At 46.1% G+C, this 15,257-nt stretch overlaps 5 protein-coding genes across 5 annotated transcripts; 2 read left to right on the top strand and 3 right to left on the bottom strand.

Moving 5' to 3' along the window:
- Window positions 1–329: 329 nt before the first annotated feature.
- Window positions 330–1,421, top strand: VTP21DRAFT_6052 (mitochondrial 37S ribosomal protein mS42; the record flags this gene model as incomplete). The annotated part of the gene is made up of 5 exons (XM_069396641.1): window positions 330–531; window positions 606–730; window positions 797–880; window positions 940–983; window positions 1,058–1,421. 5 exons carry the CDS (start codon window positions 330–332, stop codon window positions 1,419–1,421), a joined length of 819 nt encoding a protein of 272 aa, XP_069247321.1.
- Window positions 1,422–1,517: 96 nt separating this feature from the next.
- Window positions 1,518–3,060, bottom strand: VTP21DRAFT_6051 (uncharacterized protein; the record flags this gene model as incomplete). Its single annotated transcript, XM_069396640.1, has 4 exons — window positions 1,518–1,735; window positions 1,856–2,137; window positions 2,215–2,976; window positions 3,042–3,060. 4 exons carry the CDS (start codon window positions 3,058–3,060, stop codon window positions 1,518–1,520), a joined length of 1,281 nt encoding a protein of 426 aa, XP_069247320.1.
- Window positions 3,061–5,431: 2,371 nt separating this feature from the next.
- On the top strand, window positions 5,432–5,731 carry VTP21DRAFT_6050 (uncharacterized protein; the record flags this gene model as incomplete). Its single annotated transcript, XM_069396639.1, has 1 exon — window positions 5,432–5,731. The coding sequence occupies one exon, from the start codon at window positions 5,432–5,434 to the stop codon at window positions 5,729–5,731; it is 300 nt and encodes a 99-aa protein (XP_069247319.1).
- Window positions 5,732–7,355: 1,624 nt separating this feature from the next.
- On the bottom strand, window positions 7,356–7,772 carry VTP21DRAFT_6049 (uncharacterized protein; the record flags this gene model as incomplete). The annotated part of the gene is made up of 3 exons (XM_069396637.1): window positions 7,356–7,602; window positions 7,661–7,680; window positions 7,746–7,772. 3 exons carry the CDS (start codon window positions 7,770–7,772, stop codon window positions 7,356–7,358), a joined length of 294 nt encoding a protein of 97 aa, XP_069247318.1.
- A 127-nt stretch (window positions 7,773–7,899) lies between these two features.
- Window positions 7,900–15,094, bottom strand: VTP21DRAFT_6048 (uncharacterized protein; the record flags this gene model as incomplete). Its single annotated transcript, XM_069396636.1, has 22 exons — window positions 7,900–8,614; window positions 8,686–8,960; window positions 9,029–9,159; window positions 9,223–9,364; window positions 9,440–9,647; window positions 9,717–9,939; window positions 10,044–10,257; window positions 10,318–10,466; window positions 10,535–10,736; window positions 10,799–10,920; window positions 10,983–11,439; window positions 11,538–12,158; window positions 12,226–12,814; window positions 12,892–13,504; window positions 13,568–13,650; window positions 13,714–13,867; window positions 13,934–14,043; window positions 14,114–14,366; window positions 14,434–14,658; window positions 14,726–14,828; window positions 14,896–15,019; window positions 15,084–15,094. 22 exons carry the CDS (start codon window positions 15,092–15,094, stop codon window positions 7,900–7,902), a joined length of 5,724 nt encoding a protein of 1,907 aa, XP_069247317.1.
- Window positions 15,095–15,257: the final 163 nt, after the last annotated feature.

Here is a 15,257-nt window from a genome sequence, read left to right as displayed (position 1 = left end):
GTGAACAACCCCAGAGTTGTAAATTGAACACTTTGAACGCTTTTCTCTCAAATTGAGCTCGTTTCGGATCTAGTGAGCTAGCCAACTTAGCCAACGCTTGAACAAACTCTATAAAAATGATAATGGAAACTCTAACCTTTACCTTAATGTTCATCCGAGTTTCAAAGACAAGAGAGCGATGGGTCTGTGCTCCAATATACTTTATCTTGAATAGAATTTAGGTTGACTCTCTCCAAGCCACACCTCGAATCCCGACGAAAAATAAACATAACTTAGAGGGATCTCGACACTGGGAAACGCGATCGATTCCACCCATACCGAGAACGCTAATGCTACGCCCACTTGCCTTCACACTGCGTACCTTCAGGCGCTCGCCGGTAGTATCGACAAGGCGCTTCCGGCATCAGCTCACTGCGCTCCCCTATGATCCAGCACAGGGACTCCCTCCTCTCTTTTCGTCAACCGCACTTCGAACCATATGGGAGGAGCATCAAGCAGAGCTCGTCGAGAAATTGAACGGCATTCTAAAAGGTTGGAACTGGATTACTGGAGAAGAATCTTTCCCCGCCCCTAGGCTAACATGGCAAATTCATTCCTTGATCTAGATACCAAAGAGGAGAACTTATCGGTTCAAGAGCTTGTGCAGAAATGCTCTCACCAGCCCTCACTTGCACATATCTTTAACGTGGCATCACAGATTTGGAATAACGACTTTTTCTTGAGATCACTGGTGAATATCTTTCAGAGATTAATTCGGCCCCAAGTCATACCAATTCACTCTCTACTCTCTCACTAGACACCAGAGCCAAAAGAACTGCGGCCAGAATTACAGGCGCGGATCATAGAGGATTTCAAAAGTATAGAACTGTTTAAACAAACCGTGAGTAGAGTGTGTTAGTGCCGTCCCCAATATAGACTAATGCTGTTGATTGATTCTAGTTCACGCATCATGCACTCTCATTATTTGGCAGCGGGTGGACTTGGTATAGACCCTTCTTAGTTCATTCTCTCCCCGGGCCTCCATGACCTTACCCACTTTTTCTCCCTTTCACCATAGGCTTGTAGAAGATGAGCATGGCCACCTTAGAATCATGAATACCTACAACGCAGGAACCCCTGATCGGCCCCGTCCTGCCCCCACTCCATCCAAGGCCTCGCGGGAGACTAAATCCAGCAACGCCGAGAGCAACGACACCCTTTCCCCCTTCATCTCCTCTTTCAACAGCATCTTGCAGGATACGCCAGGTTATCTCCGCGACCAGGAATACCGCACCCCCCTGCTCGCGTTGAGTCTTTGGGAGCACGCCTACTTCACCGACTATGGCGTCAGGGGGCGGCAGGCCTATGTGGAGAGATTTTGGGATGTGGTGGATTGGGAACGCGTCTTCTCGCGATCACCCAAGCGACACACGGGATACTAGCTTTTGTTATACAATTCTAAAATAAAATGCTTTTATTCTATTATCGTAGTACATTGCATATAAATAGTAGCGGTCTTGGTGATGAGAGGTGATATTTTACACTTTGGCGAGGATATTCGGGTTCTTCCACAGCTTGGTATGAATTAAAAATAGAGATCCGACAGAAAGCGCCAATCCGGTAAAGGTGATGAGGGGTACGTAGGAGGGCGGATTGGTGGACTGCAGCAGCGCCGCGGACACAGGCCCCCCAAACACAAATGGAATCACGATGGACAGGTAGGCAATACTGAGGCCTGAGCCAATTTTGTCAATCCCTGTATGGGAGAGGGGAAAGGGGAGAGGGGAAAGAGGAGAGGGGGAGAGAAGTAAGCCATTAGCACGTCCGTCAAGCCGCTTGAAAGGAACCGAGGTGAAAACAAAAAGACAGTACATACCCACTATCTCTGCAACTACGGTGGGAGTTAGCCCCCAGAACGCTCCTCCCGTAACACCATTAAGCAGGCTGAATGCCAACATGGCACCATAGGATTTGGCAAAATTCCAAATGAAGAGACAGGTGAGACCCGAGAGGAACACAAAGATAAACTGCATGTTGATTCTACCCAAGCGATCCCCGAGAAAGCCACAGAGAATTCTACTGATGGCATTCATTCCACACATCAACCCCACAAACAAAGCTCCATCCTCAGGAGTAAGGCCTATGGAGGTGGCGTAGGCTGGAAGTGACAAGGGAACATCATTAGTATTGTTTACATTAATGGACAACAGCATCGAGTTGAGACGGTGGACTTACTTGGCAAAAAGAAGAATGATTGGGAGTACCCGAACATGTTCATAAATGAAAATGCAATGAAGCTCAGGAATCCTGGCAGCCGCAAGAGGGAGAGATCAAAAGACTTATTAGCCTGTTTCCGCTGTGCGGCAGAGATCCTTGGCCGAGCCAGCAGGGTGGCAATTAGACATAGGCCCAGAAACACAAAAGCCATCACCCGCATGCACCACGCCATGCCCAGTCGGCTAATGAGGTAGCGCTGGAAGGGAGCCAGGACAATTCCGCCCACCCCGCTTCCGGCCGTGCATATGCCCACAGCCAGACCACGGCGCTTATTAAACCACTGGGGCACCAGGCCGATCGAGGACAAGAAGAGAAAGGACGAGCCGATGCCAAAGAGGGCAGCCTGGGTCAAGAAGAGGTGCCAGATTTGCGAGGCAAGGCTGGCAAGGGCAAGGCCCAGCGACAGGACAACGGACCCGAACAGCATTGGGATGCGATAGCCGATCTTCGAGACGATCGGCGCCACCAGCGGGCCTAGTAAAAAGATGAGGCCTAGGTTCAGCCCGCCGATGAAGGTGATTTGGAGAATGGGGGTCTCCGGGTAAACCTTGGTATACTCCTCCTGATAGACACCGAAGATGGTGGACTGGCCAAACACCACGAGGTTGACGATGAAGCCGGAAACCACCACGGCCCAGCCTCTGCCCCCGTCAGGGGGGAGATCTTGCGGGTGTAGCTGCTTGTCATCGGCCTTCTCCAGGTCGGGGACGCTGAGGGTTTCTAATTCCAAATGGATCAAGGGTCAGGGCGACGATCGGCTGCAGGTCAAGGAAGCTAGAGCTTACCTTCGGATTTCTGGGCCATCGGTGGGAGGAGGCAGGGGGAGATCGCACTGGAGAAGAAGATAAAAAATTTTCCACACACCTCCAAGAGTATTTATGGATGGAGTCTGACTATGTCTGACTACGTATCAGAGAGACCGAATTGTGTAATATTTAATAATTGTTTTTTTTAAGTGCTTGGGCCACTCGTTTGCTAGGGAGTGTTAGCCGGCTAAAACTTTTTCTCCCCAGTCATATTGACTGTCCTCCTGTTGAAATTGGGACTAACACTGGTCCACCCGTTCTTAAACAGGAAGAGTCGAGTCTACAACGGCATGGCGTCCAAGTTCTTGTCGTCTTCCTTTTTCCTCTGCAGAGCCCTTGAATTCGCCCTCGCTGAATAATGCGAGCAGCCGGAGCCCACATTTTCGAAAAATACACTCGACGTATACCCCTCTCCTATGCGGCAGCCAAGCTGTAGTTCCCCGCTCGAGGTCAATTTGGACTGCTTGTACAACCGTCAATCCTAAGCTTCCATTTCTAAAGTTTGACTGCTGAATAATTCAAGAGACATCATAGATAGCTTTACTCGAGAAAGCTTAGTCTTTAGCAGAGCCTCTTCTGTGACTGCTCATTCTTTTGCCTTTCTCAATAATGTCAGTAATTCGATGGGAGAGTAGGAAGCGTCAGGCTAAGCTTTTCCCCTATCATTATATTATAATGATAGGGGAAAAGCTTTGCCCGGCGCTTGAGATGTTAGTTCACTAGCCGCAAGTTGCCAAGAGATCGTATCTCCAGCCTTGGAGGATGCGCTTCCGTGACATCAGCTTACTTAGAATGAAGTAAGAGAGAGGACTTTGACAATCTTCCAAATAGGGGCAATATTATATAACTAATACACACATCTCCATAAAGGTATCCTTACAGCGACTCGTTACACAGATGAAAACCTCCCAACCTGCCAAACTTGTATATGGTTATTCGTTACAATATTGCAACTAGGTCTACTTGAACTTGTGAGCTCATGACTTACACTTGCCACACGATATCCTATTAACACACACAATGTAAACCCTACTCTATTCTAATCATATGTTGCGTAGACCACTTCAGAATCGCGACTTGTCATTTCGGGGCGAAGGTTCAATGACGCAATCGTCGTTGGCCATCTAGCCATCGAATGATATTTAAGTAGTTGGGGTCCATCAATCAAGTTAAAGAGTCCACACATGCTCATATCCATCTCATCTAATTAACGCACAGAGCGTCTCCCCATTATCTTGCAACGCGAATATCTACTGTTACTCGAGTATTTCATCAACTGCGCTAGATATCTCTACTTTCAGACTGTGAAGGCCTCAAGAGGAATTTAATCTGACATTAGGGGCACAGGTTGTATGCACTATAGGGGCATAGCAGGACCCTTTGTTTATCACGTGCTAACACCTTTGCAGCCCTCATTTGTCCGGAGTTATGGTACTACGGTATTGTTCATAGGTAATATTGGACCTTCGTAGCCATACACTTCTGTATATACTATTCCAAGCATACATAAAATGGATTGGTGAAGAGAGCATCTGGTAAAATGAGATATGTGTTATCATATCGAGTCATTTCAATCAGCCCGGAGAATTGAGCCAGGTCTAGTCTTGTCGTATAAAGAGTAACCGTCCACAATCACTTAAGCATGCGCGGCTGGTCTACACCTAGAATCAATTTGGTCAGCCATTCATGCCACTGAAACCAATTTTTCAAGCAAGCATAGCAAATGTTTTATTTTTATTTACGTAAACGATTCAACTCTATCCTTATAAACACGGCAAGTTTTTACTCCCTTTTTAATAAAGGATGGATATCCTGATCTTCACCAGCGATAATTTCTTATTATTAGAGTTATGGTTTAAGTATATTAATAGAGGATAAATATTCTTGGTTCCTTTCTAAGGATTCAAAGCACTGAAGATATAAGAATATAAGAGAAATGGAGGTGAATATATCTACTAGCAAAGGGCGCCATTCAATGTGTGTTTAAGAAAAATCGAGCCACATGATGGAAAACAATCAACAGTATAATTGATAACTTCTACGCGCATTCATTATTAGACTGTTTTTTTATCTTGGAAAACCACCATGTGCATCATGTGAGGTGGCAAACGTAAAGGGCAGAGATACATAACAGAGTCTCAACCAGCTATCACAAGAATTTGGATCAAACCAGGGCTGTTGGTGGCAGCTTTATTTATAGGTGCGCATGTGGTCGAAATCGCAATTGCATAGGATCCGAGCGTGAATTGGAAGTGATGTTGAGGCTTCTGATCGTGGCTCCCAGTTGATGCTTCCTCGAGTGTATAAATCACTCCTCCTGGACACCTCCCCTTCCCCTGCATTTCCAACCCCTCGTAAGCAAGCCAACCATGCCCACTGAACGTGATGTTCAAGTAAGAGAGAGATACTGGTGCCCCAAGTGGTATAATCCCTTCAGGTTCTGCACCAGAATCAAGACTGTTCACCAATGGTGCTACAACTTTTCATGGATTCAGGAGACCGGCTGGGGCTTTTTCTGCACTCTCCAAGGGTGCGAGAACGGTGTCCTTTACAAGTGGAAGGCTTTCTGCTTTAATATCTTTGGTTCGACCTACTACTACAATATCGAGAAGTGTTTCACAAGCCCTCGCAAAGCCAGCGGAAAATGTGCTTCTGGTCCCCTTGGATGACCAAACCATATAGCTTTTTGACACACTGAACCCATCCCCATTATGTATTATTGTAGTGTAATTTGGAAACCCATTATGTATGGTAATAAAGTGTACATGTTATACCCTAGCGGATGGGGTAGTCGGCCTATGCTCAAGCCTCTGTATCATAAGGCTGGGCAATTGGACTCGGGCTATATATGCATTCAGGTAGTAAGATTAGAATATAGCAAATCGTCCAACTGATACTAGCAAATCTGGGCAGCAGGAGCTGTTCATTATAGGGTGTTTGTACAGATAAAATGTCCAGTAGAAAAGATCATCCATCTATGTACCCATTCATCGATATGGCCACGGCTAATAGAGTGAGAAATAGCCGTAGACAAGGAAGTAGCTCGAACGATGTCTCAAGCTCGTACCGAAACTGGTTCACATCCGGCCAGCAATCTAATAGAACACTCGTAGGGTAAGATTTGAACTGTATATAATGGTTGCGAGTGTTGGAGCGAGGTTCTTTGGTAGGGTTTATTTCGATTTTTTTCTCTTTTGCGATTGCAAGTTTTTTAAGCAGATAGTTTTATATTATCTCATCAAAATAGTATAAAGATAGAGCAATGAAGAAACTAAACGGTACATTTTGGAGCATCATCTGCTACTGGAGAGGAATAAGCGGTTAGCAGTATGCCCTGGCGGTTTTTACACTTCTGGAAGCACTTGTAGAACCGTTCATAACACTTCTCACAATTCTCGTTTCTATCGAGGCAGTCCTCGTCGCACGGGTATCGTCTATCACACCGATTGATACACCGTTTCTCAGTGCCATCGTGAGCATGGGTCCCCAAATGCAGTATAGTTAGTGCGAAGAGGATAAAGAGAGTCTTCATATTTCAAGGAGATGATTATTCCCCTATGACAAGAGAAAAAAAGTAAAAATTTGGACTAATTTTCTGGAGGCATTATATATTGTTCGACCTTGTTTGTTTAGGGGTACACTAAGGGAAATCTCACGCATATCATAAGGTTAGGCAATGTGGTTTCGATTTCGACTATCTTGGTACCTTGCCCCAAGAGAATAAAAACCACTTCGAAGCCCCTTTCATGCTTATCCTCTAAACTAAATGGATGGGTCTCCGACACCTCTTCCCTAAAATTCTTTTCAACTCGTTCACTACAAACAAACCCTTATTTATTTATTATATGAAAAAAAAGTCTCGAACATAAGTGAACAGAGCAAAATCACACTCATGGTGTTATATCCTTAAAAGCGGGCGTGTTCCTCTTTAAGGATTGTATAATTAGATGTATAAACTATATAAAACAACTTGAGTTTTGTAAAAAAAAAAGTTTACGAGTCAGATCCAGAAGATAACACTACTCACCAGGGTTGCATCTCTCCACATGCAATTGTACTCTTAATAGTCTTTAGTGAGGCACATTAGATATAAAATCAAAATATTCCAATCTACACTCCCAATGCATTCTATTTGCTTCACAGCACTTCCACAGCACGCTTAATCGTGACTACATTTTCTGCTTCTTTTCTCTTTAAATCAGGGAAAGCAAGCATGAATTCGTAGGTTATTATTATTATTCAAAGGAGAAATAATCTACACCCAACACACATTCGTGTAAAGTACTCTTCTCACTAAAGTGTGCGACGGCTTCGCCTTCCAACCGTCATCGTCCCACTCTTCGTGGGGGTGCTCGCAGGGGTGCTCGCAGGGTAGGGTGAGGTTGGCTTACCAACACTACTGGAGATCGAGCCGGCGGGCGGATGCTCCTGGGCATACGACTCGTATTTACTCAGTGTCGCCAGAACGGCCACCAGCGCAATTAGAATGAGGACAACAATCCCACACACGAACCGTGTTGCAAAGTCGCCCTTTGGCATCCTTGCAAGGTGAGTTCATGGTTGATGGGGGTACAATGGATCAGGCTCTCTTTATATACCCAGTGATGGGAGTTGCGATCTATCAGGTTTTAAGTGGCCTCCCTTTTTGTCAAAAGAATATATCATTTATTTAGTGAGGCTCACATGACAGAATGATATCTTCTGTGACATCAAGAATAAAGATCATAGTGATTTTTTTTATTTACAATCTCTGCGCCAGCGAAAAAGAAAAAAAAAAAGCCTTAACATTATCCAAGTAAGAGGGAGTAAAAGAAACCAATAAAAAGATGGAAAGTCATTACGAGTTTAAAGATTGTATGAATCCCTCCAAATCCTCGTATTCTTCGTACTGGCGCTCGTCCCAAAGACTCTCCAAGTTTTCGATCACATTCTTCGCCGATGCAGAGGCCTTTCCGGCCGCCCTCTCGGCCGCGTCGCGTTTTTGCTTCCCTGTCTCCGCGGGAGTCACGTTGAACAAGTCGAGAATCTGGTCGGTGTCCATGCTCTGCAACCCGGCATTTTGTTGATTGACGATCGAGTTGGCAATGTTGAGCTTGAACTTCTGCAGTCCCATAATTTTTTCCTCCAGCGTGCCACGGGCAATCAGTCGGTACACATTCACCACCTTCTTCTGGCCAATACGGTGTGCACGATCCATGGCCTGCAGATCCTTCATCGGGTTCCAGTCGTGCTCGACAAAGATGACGGTGTCCGCCCCGGTCAGATTCAAGCCCAAACCTCCGACATGTGTTGTCAGTAGGAGCACGTCAATCGACGGGTCCCGGTTGAACGTCTGGACGATCTCATGGCGCTTGTTGGCATCCACCGACCCATCCAGCCGCATATAGGTCACGGAGGGCATCAACGTCTTGAAAAGATCGTTTTCGATAATGTCGAGCATGGTCTTGAGCTGGCAGAAAATCAGAACACGGTGCTGGCTGACCGCATCGGTGCCCATTGGATCGGCCTCGGCCTCCGCCTGCTGCCCAATGCCACAGTCAAGCAAAAGTTGCCTATAGTGCAAAAAGATAATAAATACAGTTAAAAATCATTTAGATTATGCCCGTATCGACTAAAAACCAACCGTAGCGCCTGTAGCTTGGGTGCATTCTGGACATCGTGTAGCGAATTTTTATTCCCTTTGAGGGAGGCCATGACACGGTCGTACTCGGGGTGTTTCTCGTTGAGGACAAGCAACGGGTGGTTGCACAGTTTGCGGAGATACTGCAGTGCCTGGAAAATATGGGTGGCCTTGCGTCTTCCTCCTTCTGCCTTGGGTCCATCTGCCTCATCCTCTCCCAGCTCATTCTCAAGATTTTGCTTGGTCTGGGATTTTGCAAACTCTTCATAGAGACGTTTCTATAGTTAGAGGGAGAGCAATACCAACGTTAGAGTATGCCAAGAATGGGAGAAGATGCTGCATCTACCTGTAGATCACTGAGCTCACAGTAGTAATCTTGAATAATCTTCGGAGGCAGGTCGTGAAGCACATCTTCCTTCAAACGTCGCAGCACAAACGGAAGAATTTGTTTGTGAAGAGCTTCTAAAGCAAGAGCCCCTGTGGAGAAATGCGGATTCAGCGAAAAGTCCCTCCAAAGATAGTCCTACGAATGATACATACCCGCTTCCTGCTCCTTGGACGAGCTTTTTGCATCTTTGCTCGCTAAAATCGGTTTGCCAAACCGCTCGTTGAAGATCTTTTCGGTGCCTAAGAATCCTGGCATTAAAAAGTCGAAGAGCGACCAAAGTTCCAATACGCCATTCTAAAATTATCGGCAAGTTTAGATTAGTCGTGTATAGAAATGACACAATCCAGTCATTCTCTTCATTGTACTCACCTGCACTGGTGTTCCAGTTAAAATAAGGCGGTGGTTTGCTTTCACGGTCTTCACCGCTTTGGTAATTTTGGTCTTTGCATTTTTGATGATATGGCCCTCGTCGAGGATGCAGTAGTTCCAGTGAATTTCACCAAGATCTTCGATATCGTTGCGAATGATATCATACGAGACGATCACCACATCATGCTTATGAATTTTCGGGCGAAGCCTACAAGAAAAAAAAGGGGAAAGTTGAAAAAACAACTCTATTCACTATCTTCAATGAAGCTTTAGCTACCGTTTTCTATCACTGGGGGCTCCCGTGTAAAGCAATGGGCTTAAATTATTGGTGTACTGCGTGATTTCATGGTACCAGTGTCCCGTTAAGGTTGGAGGGCACACGATCAGAGATGGCATGGGTGCAGCGTCCGGAGACTTATCTTTCTCGTACTTCACCTTACGGTGGTAATGATCACTGGAAAGGATACAGATGGACTGAAGGGTTTTCCCGAGACCCATATCTAAAATATTCGTGTGCATTGCATTAGTGGGAGAACTGGAGGAGGGAAGGGAGGGTGCACGGGAGAGAGCTTTTTGCATGGAAAATGTGAAATCAAATACATACCATCGCAGAGAATTCCGTGGAGCTGATATTTGTTGAGGAAGGCGAGCCAGTTAACACCTTCCTGCTGATATTTACGCAATTCAGCATTGATGGCAACAGGGATATGGAAATCCTGTAGTTTGCCTCGGTCAAGCAGCTGTGCTAGGAATTCACGCTCGCGGTCACGGTGGGCTAACATCTCCTCAGGCATATCGGGGCTATCTGGTAAACCAGCCTGGAAAGCAAAACGTGTTATATCGGGTAATTATTAAGAAAATCGACTGAGCAAGATTACCTCCAGCGGAACTAGTTTGATCAGCAGAGCAAAGCAGTTCGTGGACACCAGCCTAACATTCTCGTTAACGTCACTCATTCGGCCCAGTACCGGGACAATTAGGAATACCACGTATGGAAGGATCTTATCATCCAGCTTTTGTACCACATCTAAAGCGAAATATAAATGGCGGTTATGGATATCAGTAGGGCCGATAAAATATACTCTCTATACATACGATATATCATTTCTGCCGCACCCTGTCTGTGTATCACATTTTGCGTATTTCCAAGATAAGGTAGCACTTCCTTAATCACCACCATCATCGTATCCTTCGTGATCACATCGCACACCGTCGCCAGGCAGCGTGCAGCCACATTACGGATAACGGAATATTTGGAGATGAGGGCGCGGATGATATACGGCAACAGAGAAGTTATCTATAAAAAAAATACTAATAAATCAAGTGCGACTGAACAGCGGTGTAGGAAATGAGATCTACTTTTGAGTGCAGTGCCGGGTGAATAAAGTGGGCAACAGCGTTCAGAACCTGGAGAGCATCTATCACCTCCTGGCCTATACTCTCTGCCGAATCCAGTTTAGCATTAAACTCGGATTCTGTTTCTAATTGAAATAAAAGATTAATTAGACAGTGTAAAGAGAGACAGGCTAGGATGAATATCTACCAGATAAAAAAACCTTCATGAGAACTGAGCACATGCACTCCCACAGTTTGGGCACAATATCAAAGAGTTGGGCCCCAAATTTTTGGGCAAGTTCCTTAAGCGCTGTCTCCGCCCCGCGACGCATCAGCATTGCCTGTTGAGTTGTCTCGTCGATGTTGCTCTCATGGGCTAACTTGCTCGACTGACCCAAATCACCTGGAACATTCTTAAGTGCAGCAGAGCTCTTACTCGATGAAGAGTCGGTAGTATTTTCCTTAAATTTCTGGATGGAGAGAATGCCCTGCTCAGCACGATTGCTCTGCAAAAGAGGGGTGGAAGTGGGGTCCGAGCAGAGGAACGCACATAAATTCTTGACCACTTTGTCATTTGGATTTGAGCGGGAGCTGGAAGAACAAAGATAGATGAGCCTAGCGAGAGCAGACGCAGAACGTTGCTGAAGCTCCTCATTCTCTTCAAACTAAAAAAAAATCAGGCAGCCAAGAGAGTCAAGAAACAGTCAGACACGATGCAATACTCTAGAAATTAGTAGAGGGGGCCATGAGGAGTTAGTCATACCTTAATGCTGTTCATGATGTTTCTCACAATTGGGTTAAGTTTTGCAGGCAATATCGCAAGGGCGACTACCGCTCCAGCAATGGAGGATAGCGCTGCGATATCATGCCGGCTCTTGGTGGTTTCGTAGAATCCGATACTCGCCACCACTCGACGCTTTCGCTCGTCTAGTGCCTGGGTCACATTGCGCTTCGTTTTCCCGAGACGAGCCGAGAGAATGTCGTAAGTCTCGGCTATAATCTGTTTTGCCAACTCAATGGTAAACAACGCGGGCACATCATTGGGGTTGGCTTCGCCCATAACCTGAGCAGGTAGAGGAGGCAGCTGGGAAGGGGCGAGCTTGCCCTCGGATGCGAAGGTATTAAAGAGCGCTTGGCACTCCCCACGCACCCGACGCAGCACCGGCACTAACTCTAGGAAAAACGGAGGCTGCGGTTGTTCAAGAATCCCAATAAGAACCGTGGATATACTTGCCGCGAGCGGAACCGTCTTGGTCAATGTGCTTGCAGCCTTCTCGGTTGCCCCTGCCCACTCTTCTATCATTACGGCGGTGAGCTGACGTTGTAATGCCCAGTGGGAATGGATATAGCTGAAAAGAATATCCTTGAAAGCTGCATCGATACTCTGTCAAATGGCAGAGGAAAGGAGGGTTAGCTAGTTTGGTTGAAACCGATTAAATTTGCCAACATACCTCCTGTGGCCACATTGCCAACCCTATGCCAAGAGCTTTCGCCCCCATGATCCTTCCTCTTAGCACGATCTCAGGAGTTACGAGACCAAAATCCTGTGAGATCATGCCCGCGTCGACGTTATGCCCAACTGCCCCCCCATTGCCATTCAACTTTTCACCGCCTCCTCCGCGCCGTTGCACACCACTAGTCTTTGCGGCGGGTATAGAAAGAGGTGCAACATTCGGAGTAAATATTCCCTGCGAGATATAGAAGAGGTTTGTATCGAGCGGCGTTCCAATAGGGGTCATGATAATCGCGAACCAGGCGGGTAAGTGCTGGGCTGACATACGAACAATATCGTTGGGGTTGGCCGAGAATAAGTGCTGGAGCAGCATTTTCCAGACGCGCAGCGAGAGAGTGAGAATATCCAATTTTTCTTCCACAACCAAATTCTGGAAAACAAGGCGTAACAAACTATCCTCCACCCAATCACCTAGGCCACTCATACCCAGGAATGTCACTAGAGTGTTTAAAACTGCGGCGCGCACAGTCGTAATAGTGTGGCGGAAGAAGGGATAAAGTCGAGGGATTAGATTAGTGAGGGAGTACCTAAAAGTGACAGTAAATATAAGTATCGATATCCAGCCGACCTCGAATCCCGGCTCTAGCAGAATAAATAGACTTACGTTTGGTCTATTTTATCCGCGCTCTTCATGTATTCAAGCACTTTTTCCGACGTGAAAAGTTTGCTCAACAAATCCATAACATTCGCAGTGGATGCTGTTAAATCATCCTTTAGGTCGGTCAGGCAGTCCCAAAGTACATTGACCATTTCCGGGATCTTTTGTGGCAGCAATTCCACAAACGAGTCCGCAGCAGGTAAAAGCGTGGCTGCCGATACCGCACGTACATCATCGTCTACATCCTGCAACCCCAATATCACTGCACTCACCGTGCCCTCAAGCAGCACATTGACCATATCTCGCCGTACCGCAATGAGGTATTTGAGCCCAAGCAATCCACCGTGTCTTATTTCCCACACGCTCCCCTTGCCATCCAGCAGGTCCGTCTGGTGAACAAGGCGGAGCAGAATACTATGCACCTGTTTGACAGAGTCAACATCTAGGTGACTGAGCAAAGCACCAAGCGTTTGTGCGCAAGTTTCACGCACGGGGGCGACCACTTGATCCGATACGAAATCGCCAAATCGGTCGAGTGCAAATATACACAAAAGGCGTACTGCGATGTCGTCCAACCAAAGTTTATGTCGCCTATCACTCTCTTGCTTTGTTAGCCCGACTAAACACAATAGAAAAAGGATTAATATTTATAGCGTAGGGGGAGTGAATTCTTGAACTTTACCTGCTCGTCCGGCTCCGCTTCCATGTATTTTTAAAATCGATCTCAGCCCAATCCCAGCGCCATGTCGAATCTCCCAGGAATGACTAGAAAGTAGCAATAGAGGTCAATCTACATCGAAATGGAAATTTGACTCGATTATTAAGTACTCTAATAGATCCATGCACAACAAGTCACATATTTCCGCAAAAGGCCAGTCGGTCGGCTGCTCGTCAGGGTTCATGAGTTCTGGGGGCGGCTTTTTTGATTCGACTACGATTTTATTGCACTGTGGTTGTGGCGTAAAATCAAAATAATCTGCAGCTAAAGTAGCCATGGACCTGAGGTTAGTAATATTATGGAGCACTTTATAGATTGTGGGTACACCACCTTCTTCTGTTTTCACCGGAGCAGTTGTTCTAGGAGTCATAGCCATGCCCGGGGATGGGAGTGAGCTATCTGTCTTTTTCCTGGAATCGCTTGCGCTAAGCACTCGGACTCTATTTTCGTTTTTAACGGTTTAAATAAAATGCTGAATAATCCCTAAATGCATGGAATATGGATACTCACTTATCCTTTCCCCTCTCCTTCGCATCCTTTTTCAACTTTCGCTTGAGTCGATTCCGCTCCCGTGCACTCAATCCTGCCATATCTGCTTCGGATTGCTGCTGCGGGATTGCAGATGGGATTGCAGGCGAAGGGGGCAGCACGGCCGATGATGTTTCTAATCCTGGTGATTCCCGTACCGTGCTGGTATTTGCGGTTGCAGGGGTGGATGTGCTTGGGGTGACAAAACTATTAATGTCAGCATCGTCGAGCAGATCTACAACAGCAACAGAAAACATGGTTGAATAAACAGGCGACCCCTCTACAGAAAATAATTTTCATACCTTCCATGAACTGGCTTGCAAGCCCCAGACGTTGCTTTAAATTTCTGCGCTGTAGTGCAAGTCGCTCTTCGGGATCAAGCTCGCTCATTTCAAAATCGTACTCTTTACCGGCCGATCCGAGAAGTAAACGCCCATTCTGAATTACATTTGCAATGTCGAAGTTGTCGAATGTAAGTCGGCTCTTATCTGCCTCCTCATTATACTTGTGCTCTTCAACTTTGACAGCTGAATCATTATTTTAGCGATTTCATTTCTGGCAAAAAAGGCTAGTACGAAAATGCAATTAGCTCACCTTCTGGTGGATTCCATTCTGGAACATTCTTAGCAATAGCTTCTATAGCCTGACCTGCTGCGACACGCGTTTCCCAACTCTTACTTCGTAAATGAACCAAAACCTAATGCATTGCATAGGAAATTGCGTGAAACATATAATTTTAATGCATTAAGGTCCCAAGAGCTTACCCGTGATAATAAATTCCGCAATTCCCCCGGATGTTGTTTCTGAATCTCTCCTAGCTGTTGTGCAGCTGTGGCTCTTACCGATGAGGTTGTGCCTGTGTCCAATAGGAGGACAAGGCGATCGAGCCTGATGCAAGAGGAAAATCAATGGGCAAGTCCAGCACACGATCTCATAGAACATGTTTGTTTACCTTGTAGCCATGGAAGACCAAACACTAGATCTACAAGTACTAGACTAAGCTTGAGCAGAGAAGGGGACCCCTTTACCTGAAGGAGGAGGAATTAGAAGAATTTAAAGAGATGTCAACGGAACGGAGGGGGAGTGAAATAATAGAGTGCCCATCATCTGACCTTAATGCTCTTTG

This window comes from Calcarisporiella thermophila (genome assembly GCF_041956535.1).
Source record: "Calcarisporiella thermophila strain CBS 279.70 unplaced genomic scaffold VTP21scaffold_25, whole genome shotgun sequence".
In the NCBI taxonomy this organism is placed as follows: Eukaryota; Fungi; Calcarisporiellomycota; class Calcarisporiellomycetes; order Calcarisporiellales; family Calcarisporiellaceae; genus Calcarisporiella; species Calcarisporiella thermophila.
Note: the sequence above shows the minus strand (reverse complement) of the source record. Positions and strands in the feature narration are given on the sequence as shown.